Here is an 18,764-nt window from a genome sequence, read left to right as displayed (position 1 = left end):
CATGAAAGCTCATACCAAGAACAAACTTAGTTGGTCTCTAAGGTGCTACTGGAAGGATTTTATTTTTTATTTTTTTTTTGACTATGGCAGACCAACACGGCTACCTACCTGTAATTGGTTTATATGCGTCTGTTAATGAGGATCTGTTTTGTAACAGCAAAAGGAGGGAGTGCAGAAACATGGCCCTAACTGCAGCTTAAGTTTCCTGCAGTCTTCCTTCACTCACCCTCATGTCCCCCTTCCCACAGCAAGCTCTAATTTGGGTAGTGTGATTGGTTGTGAGAATAGCACTTGGGGAAATGGTTGGTAAGGTATAATTGAAAGGTTGCCCTCCTTACCCTCATACCCTTTTTACTGGTAAAACTGGATAGACACACACCATGCTATCCACATGATTGTCGCAAATCTATGTTTCAATTCATCTCGTTAGGCAGGGCCAGCTGAAGCAATGGGCCAGGTGGGGCACTGGTCCGAGGGTCCAGGAGCTCAGAGGGACTCCTTACTAGCCACAGCCCCATCCTGGATGTAGTCCTTTGTGCCGTTGGAGAATCAGTGTGACATCTGGGTCCCATGCTGTTACCTAGGAGCAGGAATCTCTGGGAACTAAGCATATAGTACATTGGCTGTGGAGGTACAATAACTTAAATCTTGGTAACTTTATTGCAGGGTATAACCTTGCTGTAGCTCAGCATTTATTGATTTATATTATGAGCTGACCATTTCCTGTTCAAAAATTCTGAGGATTGGGAAAAGATCAAGAGCAAGGTTACAAGTTCAATACACATTGTATTTTGTTTCATCTACAATGATCGTAGTGTTAAGCAGGCATTTATGCAACAATGTACAGTATATACTTTAAAGTAATGTAAATGTTGCAAGGCTTGCATTGCACATAAGTCATTTTCCTAGTTTAAGCTGAAATCCTCATTCCATTTACCGGTACATGGGAGTAAGCTCTACTGAATTCAACAGGACTTACTTCTGAGCAGAAATGGTTAGGATTGCACTGTTAGGAATCTTCTTTGTGGAGAAATAAACACATTGTTTTGCTATGCTCCCATTGAGCACAAGCTGTGGATCACTTTGCCAAGCTCAGTCCACAAGCTTTAAGAAGCCATTTAAATAGCAAGATAAAATGCCTTATTCTTATTTTTTTAAATAAGCTTTTTATGACAGAAAATAATATAAAATGAATATGTGTGGTATAGGTATTTTATAGATATAGTATTTACCCTACATTTAAATGTTAAATAAATAAACGTAACACTAGGGCCTTTTCTCTCTTGCTGCCCCTTTTGCCTCCCATCTTTTTGTTCCTTCTGTTCTTACCCTGTACATTCCCACTCATCTTTCAATTCTATCTCTTCCCTCCCCTTCACTCCAATGTTGCATACTACAGCCTCACTCCCACCTTGCTTTCTAACCACTTCATACACGCACTGCTTATATGAGGGGGTCCTTATAGTGCTTGTCCAACCAAAATACTTCTCCATGATAAGAATGGGATACAGCACCGAAGCCCACATGTGGAGCAACACTGGCATATGGGATAGAGTCTTACATGGAAGCCAGAATGTTCTGGAATAAGTGGCATTTCCTCTGAAGGGCAGGGTCACTTGGGGAACCTTAAGACGTTTTGCTGTTAATTTAATTTGCACCTCCATTGCAAGGGTAGGGAGGGTCAGCATTTTTTTTAAAAGGTTCAAGTTAGGGGTATCTTTGATAGTCAAGGACAGCCAAGAATTGTCATGCACCACTCTGCATTACAACACCAAGTCAAAATTATGCACCAATAAAGACAAAATTGTCCAGCATGAATAAACTAAATTAAGCAAGTTTGCTTATGTTTGCATCATTTGCTCTGCTTTTATTGGGCTGTATTTATTATATTTCATACAAGGTAGAACTATAGACTATTTCATTTTAGAAATGTTGCTTCTAATCAACTGCTTTATGCAATCTCTCTCTCCTTGTTGACGAGTTTCTTACTGTGTGCAACGTGCCCCGTTATCAACTTTATACATGTATATGTGTACATTGTGATTAGATCCAGCTTTATATTTGAAATATGTCCCAAATCTTAGCGATTTTAATGTATTGTCTCTAAAAGGTAAAGGGACCCCTGACCATCAGGTCCAGTCGTGTCCGACTCTGGGGTTGCGGCGCTCATCTCGCTCTATAGGCATTTGTCCATAGACAGCTTCTGGTTCATTTGGCCAGCATGACAAATAATTATGGTGATTGGTGTTGTTTGTTTGAGTTTGTTTTTGTTATGAGGAAGGACAAAGGCTATTCAGGGTGCTGAGCTTTCTTTCGCTGACTGTTAAAAGAAGTCCTGTTATGTGCCAAGCCGACCTTTCTGAGATTTCACCAGGCCTACATTTTCTGGAGCATATTTTCACAGCTGTAAAGATTGGAAGCTTGCGATTTCAAGATTTTCTTAGAAAAATATATGCTGGGAAATATTTGGCTCGGTTCTAGATATGATAGAATCTGGCAATGAGTGTGCAAAAGGAAACAAGAACACATTTTAAAGAAACCAAATAGTTATAGGAAAACTGGGCACAAAAGGACACGTGGGAAAGGATTTGGTGAGCAGGTGTTCAAATGTTAATGCCAAATGTTAATGCCAAAGGGAAATGAGGAAACTAGAATGCATTGTACTGAAAGGACATGAAGGAAATATGAGAAATCTGGTAGAGCAGTAGTTGGGTGTAAACTCTATGGACAGAACAGGGAGGTGGGCACTGGAGGTAGTGTCGCTCTGTATGTCAAGGGAAGACATAGAATCTAATATATTAAAAATTAAACTTACGTGGGTATAAATCCCAGAATTGCACTATTACCTCACAGACACTAAAGCTCTGACAATGATAATGAGATTGAGGAACCTTCTCTAGACCCAACCCATTTATTTCCATATTACAGACTGGGAACTCAGGCTGAGAGAGTCCAACTTCCTCAGGGTCACCCAGTTTTCGTTTGATACTGACCTTGCCATGGTGCATCACTTTTAAGACAGGGAAAGGAATAGCTGGATAATGAATTTCCTCACTTCTGCAGGCCACTTGACAGGTGGGTGACCTGAGCCACCTGTCAATCACTCAGTTGCACTCCCAGTTACAGTAATTCTTTGTATCCATGGCTTGAGTTGAAGCTGGGCTGTGAAGGACAAAAAAACCAAACTTCTTTTGCAGCTGCAGTTTGAAACTCCATCCCCCTCTGTTTTGCATTCCTGGCTTAAAGGCAAGCCAGGGGAGTGATGGACGTTTCAGAAGTGCAGGTTGAGCTTGCTTCTGCTTCTTCTTCTAGCTGCAGCTTAAAGTTTCCTGTGCCCAATATTATATATGTCAGACCAAGGAAAGGGAATAGTTTGCCCCAAACAGCCTGATGGGCCTGATTAGGATATACCTTATGCTTGTGCCCAGGGCCACTAACATGGCAGCCTGATATCTGCTGTTCCTGCAGCTTCTCTTCATTGGATTTATAGAGGGGTTTGAAGTAAAACCAGTATAGATTGTATTGTGGAATTATTCTGCAGAGAATGCAAACTGGGTTTCTCAAATTCACATTGTCCCATTGTAAAGAGACCTTAAACTGCATACTCCTGCTCTGACGTTTTGGTCATGCAATCACTGGTGCATTTACACCATTGTAGACTGGTCTAAACTAGTCTAGTCTGATTTTAAACCCCCACCTTTCAGTTCACTCAAGTGGGCAGAGTGTTTTTATCCTTCGTAAGGTCACAGCCGGGTATCCCCTGCAGAAGAACGTTGTGCGATGCCCCGCTGTATCCAAATCAATCTTTCCTGCTGGCTAATTAAGCACCAGTTTTCTTACTTAGCAACTTGGGACTGTGTAATTAACAGCCCGGGTTGCTGTGAATAATTGAAAGTTAGGCACTATCTTCAGGAGATGGGAGGAACCTTCTGGATACTGAAATAGAGTGAAGTTTGATCAGAATGTAGAACTGGACTTTCTGTAGTTCTGAATCTGAATGTAGTGGGAAGAAGTGCATGAAGGATAGATCTGTCAGGGATTTCACCTTGTTTCACGCCCTGTGCCCTTCCTGTGTCCTTCGTCACTTCATCTCCCTTGAGCTTTCAGAAGACATTTGGTTCTCCCTGTTCCTTCTCCGTTCTGTCTCCCCAGGCTCCTATGTGCACTAGGGTGGCACAGGGGAGGAAGAAGAAGAGGAGGAGGATTTTGGATTTGATATCCTGCTTTATCACTACCCAAAGGAGTCTCAAAGTGGCTAACATTCTCCTTTCCCTTCCTCCCCCACAACAAACACTCTGTGAGGTGAGTGGGGCTGAGAGGCTTCAAAGAAGTGTGACTAGCCCAAGGTCATCCAGCAGCTGCATGTGGAGGAGTGGAGATGTGAACCCGGTTCCCCAGATTACTAGTCTACCGCTCTTAACCACTACACCACACTGGCTCTCCAGGAGTCCTTGCCTTCACATTGTGCCCCTTGAAATTACTTTCAGGAAATGTTGCTAGATCTTATCAGGTGCAAATAATTATCCAGGGCTCTTGAAACACACTCCTGAAATTTTATCTTATTTATTCCCCACTTTGGTTTATGACACTTTATAATACTGCCCTGAGGGGGTTAATGCCCTGCCCTGCTCCTTCTGACATAACTACTTTCAGTTTAAACCATGGGTGAGGAACTGTTTTTCTGTTTAGAGGGTACCGGTAATCTGCATGCTGGCAGGGGGTGGGGCCAGAGCCAGATGTGGGGAGGCACCCCCTTTTCCTTTCCTCTTTTTCTGACACCCTCCCTATTTGCTTCTCCTTGCTGGGGCTCCTAGATGTCTTGAAACAAAGTTTTCTGACCAGAATCATTTCTGTGCCCTGGTTTCAATTAAGATCTACATACAATCCTCTCTTCTTTCTTTTTAAAAGCTTAATTGGAGCTGGAGGTTACCTTCCCCACCTTAAAAAAAAGTAGGGATGGGGAATCCCAAGCAGCTTCTGTTTACATTAACTAAGTATATGGTAATTTTAATTTCTAAACTGTGTTTGAATAATCAGAGATGAGAGCAAATGGGAAAGAGAAATTTCAGAGTAATCTTTAGCTCATTAGCTTAACTATAGCAATAGTAATTCCCTAGCAATAAGAAGCTCATTAAGTCAGATGGCTTGTGATATCAAGATAAAAGTGGTATTTAAGAATGTGACCTCTTGGTCAGGCAGGTAGCTGTGCTCTCTGGTTTTAATACCCCATTTTGCTTAGCCCAGTTGGATTTTACCTTTAATTAGCTGGAGCACTGGTTTTCATATTCTAGTATGTCTGAGAGCTGACATTTCCTTCACTTGGCAATTGGATTGGATGAATTCTGTTGAACATGATTCTTGGGTCTTGGCTCTGTTGGCTTATCCTTTCCTGGGGGGCAAAATAGGTTTGATGGGGAAGCCATTTCTCTCTCTTCGTTTGTGGAATGCTCTTCCCTTGAAAATGCCAACATGTTTGGTTTGTATCCAATGTTAGTCATGCTCCGAGTGGACTCATTGAAAATAATGGACAAGATTACATTAGGATAATTGATTTCAGTGGGCTTTCTCAGAGCAGAATTTAACTGGATACAACCCTTTTTCATTTCAGGATCAAGTGAGGTATTTTTCAGTGTATCTGTGCAGTAATTACCTATAGTAGGTAGCCTGTTCTGTGATTTTTTTGCTGTTCTGAGTGTTTATTTGCTTTTTATTATTTATGACTGCATTTATGTAATTTTAAGGAATCTGTATCTTGTACCTTGGCCTGGGATCCACTGAGATGAATGAGATGAAGGGTGGGTTAAAATATTCCTAATAAATAAAGAATTAAATTCAATAACACTGTGTGTGCAGGTGAGGGAAGCTCCCCTCCCCCTCCCCTGTTGTTCTTAGATGTATTTTGTTGCTTGAAGTACCTTTCATCCCACACTGGATTACTTTTTATACCTGAGCTAGGCTCTGAGAAAAGTGCCTGCAGTGATGGACCATTGAGAGGCAAGGTGAGGCGAGGCGAGGGGTGAAGTTAAGCTCTCCTCACCTGCACACATCTTTCTTTTTTTCCAGCTTGAATTTAAACACAAACAGGGCAACTATGGCTGCCATAAAGTTTGGCCTTGAACTGTAAAGGAGCACAAAACACATACCCCCAAACACATTGAAGCTAAAATCCGGGATGGCATCTTCCTGGACACAATTTTCCTGTTTTTTATCACAATAACACAGCGACCATTTTGGTTGCCGTGATCTTGTGCAATTTCGCGGACTGTTCCCCCCACAAAAGTGTTGTTTCGGACATAGTGCCCAAAAATGCACGTTTGGGGGCACTGTGCAAGACTATGACTCCGAAAAAGTGCTTTTTCAGGGGGATATTGTACCACAAAAACAGGACAACCAGAATGGCCACCATTCTCTTGTGATAAAAAATGGGATGTCCTGGTTTTTCTGGGATACTTGCAGGGTATGAAAGTAGATTTTGTAGGACCAATATAAAGCCTCATGAAATTGGAGTTTGAAATTTTGTGGGGAGTCTACATGAGGAAAGTAGGCTTCTGGCAGCAGATGGCAACGATCTCAACTTGTGGAGGATGACTGGGATATTGACAGAGGGGGCAGAACTAGTGTGGTTGCTTCTGCGTCCTCTCCATGAAGTTGAATTTTAGAAAAAGAAAATCCTGAATACTACTTCTTCTTACATGTGCTCATATCTAATTTGTACCAAAGAACTTTGATGCCTTGTAATCCAGGATACTGATAATGTGAACATGGAGGCCTCGCTATATGAACATAATGCGTTGTAAGGAAATTGTCCATTAGGCAAGTGTTAGCATAATGAGTTGACAATTTCCATTGATTCCTATGGGGAAATTTCTACTGCAATCCCGGCCACGAAATTTTGACCTGCAAATGAGAGAAAAACCACAGAATTTTGACCCTCAAATGACATGAAAAGCGGCATTGTTTTATCCTGTACTTTCCATATGTCCCATGATTGTATTATAAAGTAGTTACGTTCTATGTTATAAATCAGGGGTAGGCAACCTAAGGCCGAGGGGCTGGATGCGGCCCAGTTGCCTTCTCAATCCGGCCCATGGACGGGTCAGGAATCAGCTTGTTTTTACATGAGTAGAATGTGTCCTTTTATTTAAAATGCATTTCTGGGTTATTTGTGGGGCATAGGAATTCGTTCATTTCCCCCTCCCCCCCCCAAATATAGTCCGGCCCACCACATGGTCTGAGGGACGGTGGACCGGCCCACGGCTGAATAAGGTTGCTGACTCCTGTTATAAATCAAGCACTGCTAGGAGTTGTTTCTTTTTGCTTTATGAGTATTTCTTATCAATAAAAAAATTGCTGTGGCGAAAGCAGTTTTTTTATTCTGAAAGTAAAAAGTTTGAGAACCACAGTTGTAAAGTGTGGCCCCCCCTGCAGGCTGCTTAGAGAACAATCCTTTTGGGCCCTGAAGAGCTACCACAGGGAGGAGTTTCTTCTTATGAGGTGATTCTGAGGGAAAGTGGAAGATTTGAGATAGGAAAGAGTTCGCACAGGAAGAGTGACTAAAAAGCACGCTTCAGAGGAGGCAGTGGAGGAGGGAGCTGCAGCTTTCTGTCCTCACACAGCATTCATCAAACAGCAGCTCTGCAGCTGGGGAGTGAGAGGAAACTGAGGCCTACAGGAGCCATGTAGACCAGAGCTGTGTAGCAGCAGACAGACTTGGGAGACCAGTTGTTCCACACTAGTGTTTGTAAAACTACACATTGTATAATTTTATATTGTTAAGTGCCCTGAGATCTTTGGTAATAGGGTGGTATACACATTTTAATAGTAGTAGTAGTAGTAGTAGTAGTAGTAGTAATGGCAGTAATGGTGGTGGATAACTGGTTCATTATTAGACTCTGTTTTAAAAAATACGTATTAAAATGTTTTTAGACCACCTTTGAGAGCAAAAGCTTACAAAGCAAAATAAGAGCACATAATTAAGTAAAACCGCTGATAAACTGTAAAACAACTGTCCTTTTAAAAATGTTAAAATCCAACAAGAAGATATGGTTGGACCCTCAGTCCAACAAGCACCTCTCAAGAGAAGCTGAGGAAAATAGATGTGTCTTCAGAGCTTTCTTCAGTTCCTTTCTTAAATGAATCTCAAGGAGTTTTAGAACACCTACGGTACCCTTGCAGGCAGTGTTTAAAGCTATATACAAGTCTGCAGACCTAAAACGGTGGGAAAGGGCAAAACTGGAGACTACAGAGTTTGAGTCTGAGGTAGGTTCGTCTGTCTCTCATTGTGCAAACATGGGTGGAAGGCTGGCATACTGTTTGTGTGAGACAGAAAAACGCACCAATTCCATTTTTTTGTGCATCTGTGTACAGCCTCTGATTCTCATAACAAAGTAAGTAGTATAATGTTGTGTGATATAGTGGAGTTTTAATGCTTAGCACGGGAATTAAATATTTACTAGTTGGTAACCCTATGGTACATTCTGTGTGGTCTATAAACAACGGTACATCCTCCTTCAAATATTTTTAAGCATTTGAAACGTGTCAATATATTTCCTCCTATGTCCTAATCTTTTCTTTTTTGCACAGGTATTGTGGGCCCAGGAGTGTCTTTTGTAAGAATTTCCTTTTCTTCCCATAAGCTGTCAATGTTAATACTGATTTTTAGGTCTAAATATGGCAGAGCATTCCCATGATTAAAAAAATATTGCCACTGAGTCCTTTCTACCTTCAGTGTTATTTTTCCATCTGTTCCCTTGCAAAATAGTTATTTAATTTCAAGCGATATCGCTGTGGCTGCTTTCACACCATACATTTAAAGCACATGACTTCTGGGAGCTGTAGTTTACCTGCACAGAACTGCAATTTCCAGAACTGTTAACAAACTATAGTTCCCAGAATTCTGGGTGGGGGGAGTAATGTGTTTATATGTTATTTAAATGTATGGTATGTACCCAGCTAAAATGCTGAAGGTGGTATAGTCAAAACCAGCCCCTAATTTTCTCCCTCCGACTTTGGACCTGGAATGGATTTAAAGTGGTTTACATTAGTGTGTTCTGAGGTTTCTGTTCACCTGCCTCTTCTTCCCTCTTGCCTGCTTGAAGTCCTGTTCAGCATCAGTTATTTTTCCTTGGGTGGTCATTAAAATAGCCAACAAGTTAAACCCAGATTTGTCAAGCTCTAACTTAAATATCCGCTGTGGTGGTTTTAGTGTTCTCAATTGGCTAGAAGTGCAAGGGAGTATAATTATACCCTGACTTTATAGATTTGTCTCACGGCTCGTTTATTCTAAACCGTTTTGGAGGGTGGCAGCCTTTGCTAAACGCTCTACCTGCCAGCTTTCTTTGACCCCCACCTTGAATGGGAGATTATGGTGTCTCCCTCTTGTCTCTTGTCGCTTAGTTGTTCACAGCAGTGATGCACTGCTTGCTTGATGTAAAGTGGAAGTTTTTTTTTTTAAAAAAAAAACACAAAGTGCACAGCACAGTCTTACCACGACACTATGGTACTTTGCTACTTCACAGGGGCAAACCTTGAATGCTATGGAAGGTAAGATTAGTCAGAGAGATCTTATCTGTGGTGGGACAAAATCCACTGTCATTGAAATGAATGAAATGTACCGGTAGGTTGCATTCATGGTGTACTCAGGAGAATTTCCTGAAGAACTGTGACTAATGGTTTAGTGTGGAGGTGCCATTTGGTTTTATACCACATGCCCCCAAATGTTTTGGGCAGCCCTGTACAACCCCACCCCCCAACCTCTGTCCTGAGCAGCTGATCAGTACTGTGTGAGTTACACACGCCTATTTATTTTAAAATAAGTGGCCTTGGAACACTTGAGGGGTTACAGGGTACAGTTTGCCTCTGTCCCTGCAAAGGAATATGTACCTGAATGAATGCAGTTCTTATATTAATGGTTGGGGGCAAAAACCCTGAGACCACCATCTGACTAGCATAACAGGTAGCACCAACCCTGTCAAAACATATGAAGAAAGTTAAGCCATGAAACTAAGTTAGATATCATAATACTTGAATCAAGAACATAATTTTAAATGGGTGTTGACAGCAAAAGCATTTTAAGATGCTTCACAACTTTGATGTTTCAAATATAAAAAACAGTTAATGTGTTTTATAACTTAATTCATATTGTCAGGCTTTGAAGGCTTGACTGTAAACATTTAAAGTGATTATTATTATACTCTGTAAATGTAAAACTAGGCACCTGTTCCTCACCTTGCTAGAAGTAAAATCTTAGATCTGTGGTAAGTATTATCCCAAGTTATCCAATACTCTTGTTTGTTAAACATAAAATCTCCAAATGAGCTCTGCTTTGAACAAACTCTTCAGGTTTTGCAAGGTTTGTTTGATCTAGCTTGCAAAATTTCTGGCTTGTTCTGCAAGGTACTTTGTTTTGATTTAGTAAGCTTTCCTCCCATTGTGAATAGCAGGAGATGGGGGAATTATAATTGAAAGTGTGACAGGGACTAAGGGTGAAGGCCTCCCCCACCATGGTCCTACTCCATATCTCTTCCAACCTACCTCCCTGCACCTCCCCCCCTGCCAAGGCCAAATAACTTCATGTCTAGTTTGTCACATAGTTCTTGGAAAACTTTCCATATGTGCCTGTAATGTTACTTAAGCAATGTTGATGGAAGTGAAATGACAAGGGAAGAGTAAAATAAGGAAATTAATTTTAAAGTGGGTGGGAAACCTTGGATAATTGTCATATAGACTTTGATTTTTTTAATGTGTAAGTAATGTGGAGAAAATCGCTGTTGTAACTTGCTAAGTTGGGCAGTTAGTGTACCCTATGTAGGGGATGTCTTATGACTCTAAAATGTGTCCCAGAACTCTGATTTACTTCGGAAAAACCCTCCACTGTACTGTATTAAAAATGACAGAGGTTAGGGACAGAAACACCTATCTTTTGGGTCAAACTGAAATTGAAAGTGACATAAAATCATTTTCGGCACCTAGTGCAATAAATGTTATGAAGAAGACATGTTCAGGAGAGATTAGGTGCCCCTCTCAAGGAGAGAGGACATGAATTCACTAAACAAGAAGTATTTGTGACTCGGAATTGCTCATTGTACAGGAGATGAAAGAATCTGCTCTCTGGGAAAAAGAGAAGCAATCTGAGCAAGTGGAAAAATTAGAATTGACCTACTTGGCGAGTCAGCAAGAGGTTTGTTAGAGATTGCAAGGAAGGAATGTCTGCTTTGAAATGATAGAGCTGGTGGTGATGGGAGTTCACTTATGTCAGGCAACACCAGCTCAAGCCTTGCTGTTTTACAAGGTTATTAAGCAGTTAATAGTAAAAAGGGATGGCTGAATCTGTCAGTTTCTCATTTTTTCCAATCTTACCTTCGATTCTCCATATTTTCACATGCACATTTTAAAAACCCCCCCACTAATACACACATTTGTATGCAGTTTCGCCTATTGCACATGCACACATTTTTAAAACCCTGTTTTACTCTAATATAATGAAAATTTGTGTATTATCTTCACTAATATATGCACTTGTGTGCACACTTTACCCTAGTATATGCATTTTGCATACATTACTGAACGGTAGTATTGAAATTTAGTATATAATAATAACAATAAATAATTGTCTTCTCTGATTGGTGCATCTTGTACCATCACAGTACGCTTTTCAGCAGTTGGTCAGGTGCACCTTTTACCCAGTTATTTGGTTAAGAGGATATTTTTTCTTATTGCTGCCTTATGTGCACTGCTGTTCTGGGATGCTATTTTGTCATTGATTGTTTTGTGGTTTTATTTCATGGTTTTATTGTAAATTGTACTTGTTTTAATTGTGGCATTTTTGTTACCCACCCTGGAACAATTTGGTGAAGTATGGGCTATAATTGCAAAAAATAATAGTTCTTACAGTCACCAGGAAATTTTTCACTTTGTAAAAGCACATGCACAGAGAGATGCCAGAATCTGGAAATAAATTATGTTTGAAAACCTATACCGGAAAAAAACATGTTTCACAGTTTGGCTGAGGAGGTTTTTGTCCACCCATGGGTATCTGCAGGAATTTTTCTGGGGTGTGAATGGGCCAAAGTAAATTCATCAAATAACTAGCACCAGAGAACACGGCTACCATTTCTAGCCATTCTGGTGACTGAACATGGTGAGTCCTAGGTAAACCTAGCCTGAGAAACTTGTATTCCAGAACTACTCCATTGTTTCTCAGTGGATAGATCTGCTCTCTATTTACGGGTGGGTCTAACACCCAAGCAGTGTCTTTCAACACACCAGTAAAATTATTCAATTCTTTCCCTGACTCCCTTCACCTCTTTCAGATGTTAATTGCACTGCTGCTGCAGTCAACTTCACAGCCCTCACTCATTGCAGTTCCCTAAAAACAAAATTTGCACTAAAAACACCAACACACCAGGATAACACAAACCAATATAACAGCAGAGGACAACGTCAGGGTTATCATACAGAGGTCTAACTCCCATCAGCAAAATGGGTATAATAATACTCTGTTACTTTGTATGGCTGGCATAAGTTACATAAGCCACACTCACAGTCACAGCTCCAACTCGTGCAATATGGGTTTAATAATGATGATATGCATTGGCATTAACAGAGTAATTTTAAAAATGGTTACGAATTTGAAAAGATTCAAGACAATGGGTCTTTCATATTAGTCTTCTGTTTCTCTAATTGTCTATATCTGCTTTCCTAAAGGCCAGTCATTGCTAGGACTTCATTAATTAGCTAAAATTACTAAAAGTAGGAACAGCCTAGTTTCTTGAAAAAACAATTTATAATAGTGGCTGCACATCTTGCTTTTTATGAAGGCTGGAAATCTGGAAGTTATATATGACTTATTAAGGTGGGGGTAGCCATGGGTCTACCCTATTATAATTTTTTTTTTTAAAAAAAGATGGAACTCTGGGGATTTTTACTTCTCTGAAGTGGGTGCTCCTGGGTCCCACCCTACATATTAGCCATGGATTTGTTACAGTAAAATAGAAGAGAAGTAAGATGAGGTTTTCTGTAAATGCATGCAAAATAGTATTTTAAAAGCATTAATTTTTGAACACTGCTAAAATAACGGTAGACCAAGAAAGTTAGAGTATTGATGAGTTTTGATGCCCCTGCTGCTTCTGTGGTGTCCCCAGTCATCTATAACCTTTCAAAGACTAGTTCACAGATGGAGAAGAGGAAATTAATACTGATGTCTTTGTCTGTTACTCTTTCAGGTATCATTTGGGATTCCTGCCTGGTGGTAAGTGTAGCTTTAAAATTTTGATCAGAAAAGAGGATTGTACCACTACTGTAGACTAGCGAACCATATGCCAAGACTACAGTAACGACCCATGCTAAAGCTGAACCAAAACTTTATGCAACTTGATTTTAAAAAGTCAAGATTCAGTTGTTTTTAATTTCAGAAATGTCCAAATGTTGCTTTTGACTTTGTGGGTTACTTCAAAATCAGAACCATGACATAATTGCTGGTATCAAATCAACAAATTCAGTACTTTTAAAATAACTTTTTCCCCCCTTCCTAAAGCCTTTCACTCTGAAATATTCTGTAATTGTGAATTTAAGAATGTTAATTTGAGGAAATTTTCATGAGGAATGTTTGCTCCAACTTTCCCCAAGTTTAAGGTATAGCACATCATATTGTGGTGGCAGAGGGTCACTTGAGTAGTGTACATCTACACATTCTTCAAAGGTGACTCCCTCCACCCACTGGCCTTCATGAATCTGGATGCTTTTTTCTTCTTTCACTGAAAGTTGACATTCTCATGGTACCTTTTGTATGCATATTCATATTGCTGTGGACAGGTTGCTTTCCATTCTTTAAAGTCCTCAAAACACAATTATTGCCAGTTGTAGAAAAACAGGTTCATTACTGGAAAACATTTTGCTGAATTTCTATAGGAAAACCAATTGACTAAGGGCTTTTTGTTTTACTTGCTTTTTCCATTAATTATTTTTAGCATTATGTTTTCATTGTTCAGCCATGAGAATACTAGCTTAAAAAAGAAGAAGCCTGGGGTTATTGCAACACTTTAGAGGTTGCACATAAGTGCTTTGTGCCCATGTACACAAAACTTTCACATTTCCCACCCTTCTGTTTTTGAGGAAACCAAATGGATTTGGATTGATGCAGGCCCCACCTGCATAGTTTCAGATGGTCAGCATAGTTCTTTGCCTGAGGAACCTGTAGAAGAAAGAGATATTGCGGTCACATAGTAACAGGGTCTGCCAGCTATGTGAGGTGATCTGGGTAACTGCTACTGGTTTATTCACTAGCAGCTACATTATGTAGACTAGAGCCTGGACAGAGTGCTTTGATGTTAACATGGGCCAATGATGTTTTCAGTTTTTCATGAGGGCTATTTTTGTGCAAGATAGATGTCTGTAGTCCAAAGAGCAACAGTTTTGCCATGACAAAAAGAAATATAAAGATGGTACAAAGATGTTGTTGTTGTTGTTAGTCATTTAGTCGTGTCCGACTGTTTGTGACCCCATGGACCAGAGCACGCCAGGCACTCCTGTTTTCCGCTGCCTCCTGCAGTTTGGTCAGACTCATGTTGGTAGTTTCGAGAACACTGTCCAACCATCTCATCCTCTGTCGTCCCCTTCTCCTGTGCCCTCAGTCTTTCCCAACATCAGGGTCTTTTCCAGGGAGTCTTCTCTTCTCATGAGGTGACCAAAGTATTGGAGCCTCAGCTTCAGGATCTGTCCTTCCAGTGAGCACTCAGGGCTGATTTCCTTCAGAATGGATAGGTTTGATCTTCTTGCAGTCCAGCACCATAATTCAAAAGCATCAATTCTTCGCAATCAGCCTTCTTTATGGTCCAGATCACACTTCCATACATCACTACTGGGAACACCATAGCTTTAACTATACGGACCTTTGTCGGCAAGGTGTTGTCTCTGCTTTCTAGATGCTGTTCTAGGTTTGTCATTGCTTTTCTCCCAAGAACCAGGCGTCTTTTAATTTCATGACTGCTGTCACCATCTGCAGTGATCATGGAACCCAAGAAAATTAAAATCTCTCACTGCCTCCATTTCTTCCCTTCTATTTTCCAGGAGGTGATGGGACCAGTGGCCATGATCTAGTTTTTTGATGTTGAGCTTCAGACCATATTTTGCGCTCTCCTCTTTCACCCTCATTAAAAGGTTCTTAATTCTTTCCTCACTTTCTGCCATCAAGGTTGTGGTCATCAGCATATCTGAGGTTGCTATTTCTTCTGGTAATCTTAATTCCATCTTGGAATCCAGCCTTTCGCATGATGAAAGTCCAGCCTTTCGCATGATGAATTCTGCATATAAGTTAAATAAGCAGGGACACAATATACAGCCTTATCGTACTCCTTTCCCAGTTTTGAACCAATCAGTTATTCCATATCCAGTTCTAACTGTAGCTTCTTGTCCCACATAGAGATTTCTCAGGAGACAGATGAGGTGATCAGGCACACCCATTCTTTAAGAACTTTCCATAGTTTGCTGTGGTCGACACAGTCAAATGCTTTAGCGTAGCAATGAAGCAGAAGTAGATTTTTTTTGGAACTCTCTAGCTTTCCTCCATAATCCAGCACATGTTTGCAATTTGGTCTCTGGTTCCTCTGCCCCTTCGAATCCAGCTTGCACTTCTGGGAGTTCTCGATCCCACATACTGCTTAAGACTGCCTTGTAGAATTTTAAGCATAACCTTGCTAGCAAAGATACATACACCCTATTCCTCCCGTAATGATCAGGGCTTCTCTGATCTGACCAAAAGACCAAGAAGCAAGACTTCTGTCTTGAGCTCTGAGAGGTAAAAAGACTGTTCTTTCAGTGGGACTGCAACTCTGCCTAGAACAGGACACCCCATGAAATTCCAGACATGGAGACTGTCCCTGCCCACAGCGCCTCCATCTTGTCTGGAATTGGTTTCAATTTATTGGCCTACATCCAGCCTATCACCACCTTCAGACTGGGTCTGTATCTGCGCTGCCTCTCCTGATTCAGATGGTACAGAGAGATATTGGGTGTGACCAACATATTAATAACACTTTGCTCCAAATCCGTTGATGGCAGCTCCCAACTGCTTGAAATAGATGTTAAATAGAATGAGAGACAGGATAAACCCTGCAGAACCCTTCAGGTGAATTCCCATGGAGAAGTCTTCTATTGCTCCTCTCTGAAATCACCCCATACATAGGAACAAAAACACTGCAAGATGGGTGTTCACAGCCCCCAATCCATGTAGCATTCCAGGAGGATGCCATGGTCAGTGGCATCAAAAACCACTTAGAAGTCAAAGCATCAGCACTCCGACATCCCACTCCTGACAAATATCAAATCAAGACAACTAAGGCAGTTTTTCCTGCCAAAACCCAGTCTTAGTTGGATTGGAATGGGTCTAGATAATCTCCTTCCTCCAAGTATGTCTGAAGTTGCATCACCACTGCCTTCTTGATTGCCTGCAAAAAGGGGGATATTGGCGATTAGGCAAAGGTTACCTAACACTTTCTGGTCCAGGCTGGTCCTCTTAAGGAAGTGGTATACCACTGCTGATACCACTGGTCACCAGCATTTATTGTACCAGCATTTATCCTCCCACAGTGAGGCATTTATCACTCTCTGGACCCACCCACTCAATCCCCTTTGGAAGCTTTTATTAGCAGATAAGGGCAAGGGTCGAGAAGGCATGTGGTAGACTGAATTCCTTCCAATAGCTTTCTCACATGTTCAAGTCATACTAATTGAAACTGATCCAGTAAAAAATGAGCAGATGGTGTGCTGGATATTTACATAGGACTAGTGCTAATTTTGGACAGATCCAAGTGATTTTATCCTCAAAGTGGTTCACTAATCTGCCATAGCAGGCCTCTGATGGTACCATCATCTCCTCCATCTGGGTAGATACCCTTTGCCAAATGGAAAAGCTCTGCTGGATAGGTACTAGAGGATGTACTGGTGGCAGAGAAATAGGTCCTCTTCACCACCATCATGGTCACATGGTAGGCCCAACAATGTACTAGTACCTGTGTTCGGTGAGATATGTCTCAGGATGTACACCACTTGTGATTTAGCCATCATCCTTCTTGTTTTAGCACCTGTAGCTCCTTGGAATAATAAGGAAATCTGAAGTCTCCACAACTTTGAGGATGGCACTTGGGAGTATTTGTGTGGAGGTCCCTTCCCTTTCTGTCTCTCTCCATTCCATAGTGAGACCGGGATCTCAACAGGAGCTCTGATCATGTCAGAGCCTTCAAGAATTTATAAGTCTCTGAACATCTTAATGGGTCCTGCACCCCTGATGCCACAAATCCAAATCTTGCCCAAAAAATGATCCATCTATGACAATGGGTTCATCACAAACCCTAATACCAACAGATTCTTGCCTAACTCTCTTGCAAAGACCAGATTCAGGGTATGTCCTATGACATGGGTTGGGTCATGATGGATGTGGTGGTGTTCCCCCTGGCCACGCAGTATGGATTTTTGTACACATTTGCACATGTTGATAGTAATTATCTGAACAGCAGTGCTTTAAAAAACCCCACTAAGGTAGAGAAGGGTTGTATAGAGAAGATAGAACAGTCAGAAAAACAATCCATATTAGCTTAAATCCTTTCATTGTCTTAAGAAATAAAATTCCAGCATGATAGCCACTCACCCCTTCCATTTACTGTCTTGGAGTGGAGGGGGGCAGAGCTCTACTTCCAACACATGCTCGTCGCTGGCAACACAGAAATGTCAGAAATGCAGTGGTGCCTAGAATTCCCACTAGGATGGTGTTATCACATTTTAATATGAGTCTCGGTGCTTCTAATTGCTTTCAAATCATTGTTTTCCTGCATTTCCTTGATGAACTGGGCATCTGGCGTCATTGGAGAGACGGTAAAGCAGACAGCTGTGTTCGGAATTAAAAAAAAAAAAACCTGATTGGAACACATAAAAGGCATAAAAATTAGATTTTTCTTCCTCCAAGAAATGTTTACATCCATATTTTTAAAAAATAAACTTTCACTATTTGTGTTCATTTGTTAAGCAGTCATAGGTCTGTATTAGGGCTCTTCACATCAGCTTGTTTTTGTGTGTAATGCATTGTAGATTGTATTTGACATATCTATTTTAATATGCTGAATTTATTGTTGAGCTGCCTGCTTTGACAGGTCTGATCTAATAGGGAATGCAAACCACAGCAGTTAGAATGGCTTCTAAGCTTGCTTTCTATTTTCAAGGCTAAGGGGTGTGTGTGTGTGTGTGTTTGTGTGTATGTAATAGGATGGTTCTTGATAATAAGTGTGCTTAGGCCCTATTGAAATATATATGAAAAGTTAGTTACAACTACTGGTAACTTGATTCCATCAGCTTCAATGAGACCTAAGGTTGGACAACTTAGCCTGGATCCAAATGGAGAAAGAAAGAATTCAGTGTATAGACAGAGATAGCTGTGCGTAATGTATATTCCAAGAATATTGTGCCCCATAGGCTTCTGCTTTCCACATTTCCTTTCTCGTTGATAGTCTCCATCTCAGCAGTACTTCCCTCAAGCTTTAACATGTGCTTCTGGAAATCTGTGGTTAGCAGTTGTCCAGAATCATTTCCCCTACTAGCTTTCCAAAAAAAGAAAAAAAGAAGAAGGGGGGTCAATTAAGAAATAGCAGGGCATATAAAATAATAATAACTAGCTGGCCCGACCACGCGTTGCTGTGGGGTTTTTTGCTTTTTAAAATTCTGACCCCGGGAGTATTCTGGAAGCTCCTGTTTTCGTTCTTCCCTGTCCCTTTAGAGCA

At 40.9% G+C, this 18,764-nt stretch overlaps 1 protein-coding gene across 1 annotated transcript in view; it reads left to right on the top strand.

Moving 5' to 3' along the window:
• Positions 1 to 18,764, top strand: part of SKAP1 (src kinase associated phosphoprotein 1) — a 328,856-nt gene that overhangs the window by 23,877 nt on the left and 286,215 nt on the right. Inside the window, exon 4 of the mRNA XM_033169409.1 lies at positions 13,224 to 13,249. Within this exon, the coding sequence (XP_033025300.1) occupies positions 13,224 to 13,249 (26 nt within the window). The remainder of the gene's footprint in view (positions 1 to 13,223; positions 13,250 to 18,764) is intronic.

This window comes from Lacerta agilis, chromosome 14, assembly GCF_009819535.1.
Source record: "Lacerta agilis isolate rLacAgi1 chromosome 14, rLacAgi1.pri, whole genome shotgun sequence".
Lineage (NCBI taxonomy): Eukaryota > Metazoa > Chordata > Lepidosauria > Squamata > Lacertidae > Lacerta > Lacerta agilis.
The sequence above is the reverse complement of the archived record's forward strand: the minus strand, read 5'-3'. Positions and strand labels throughout refer to the sequence as shown.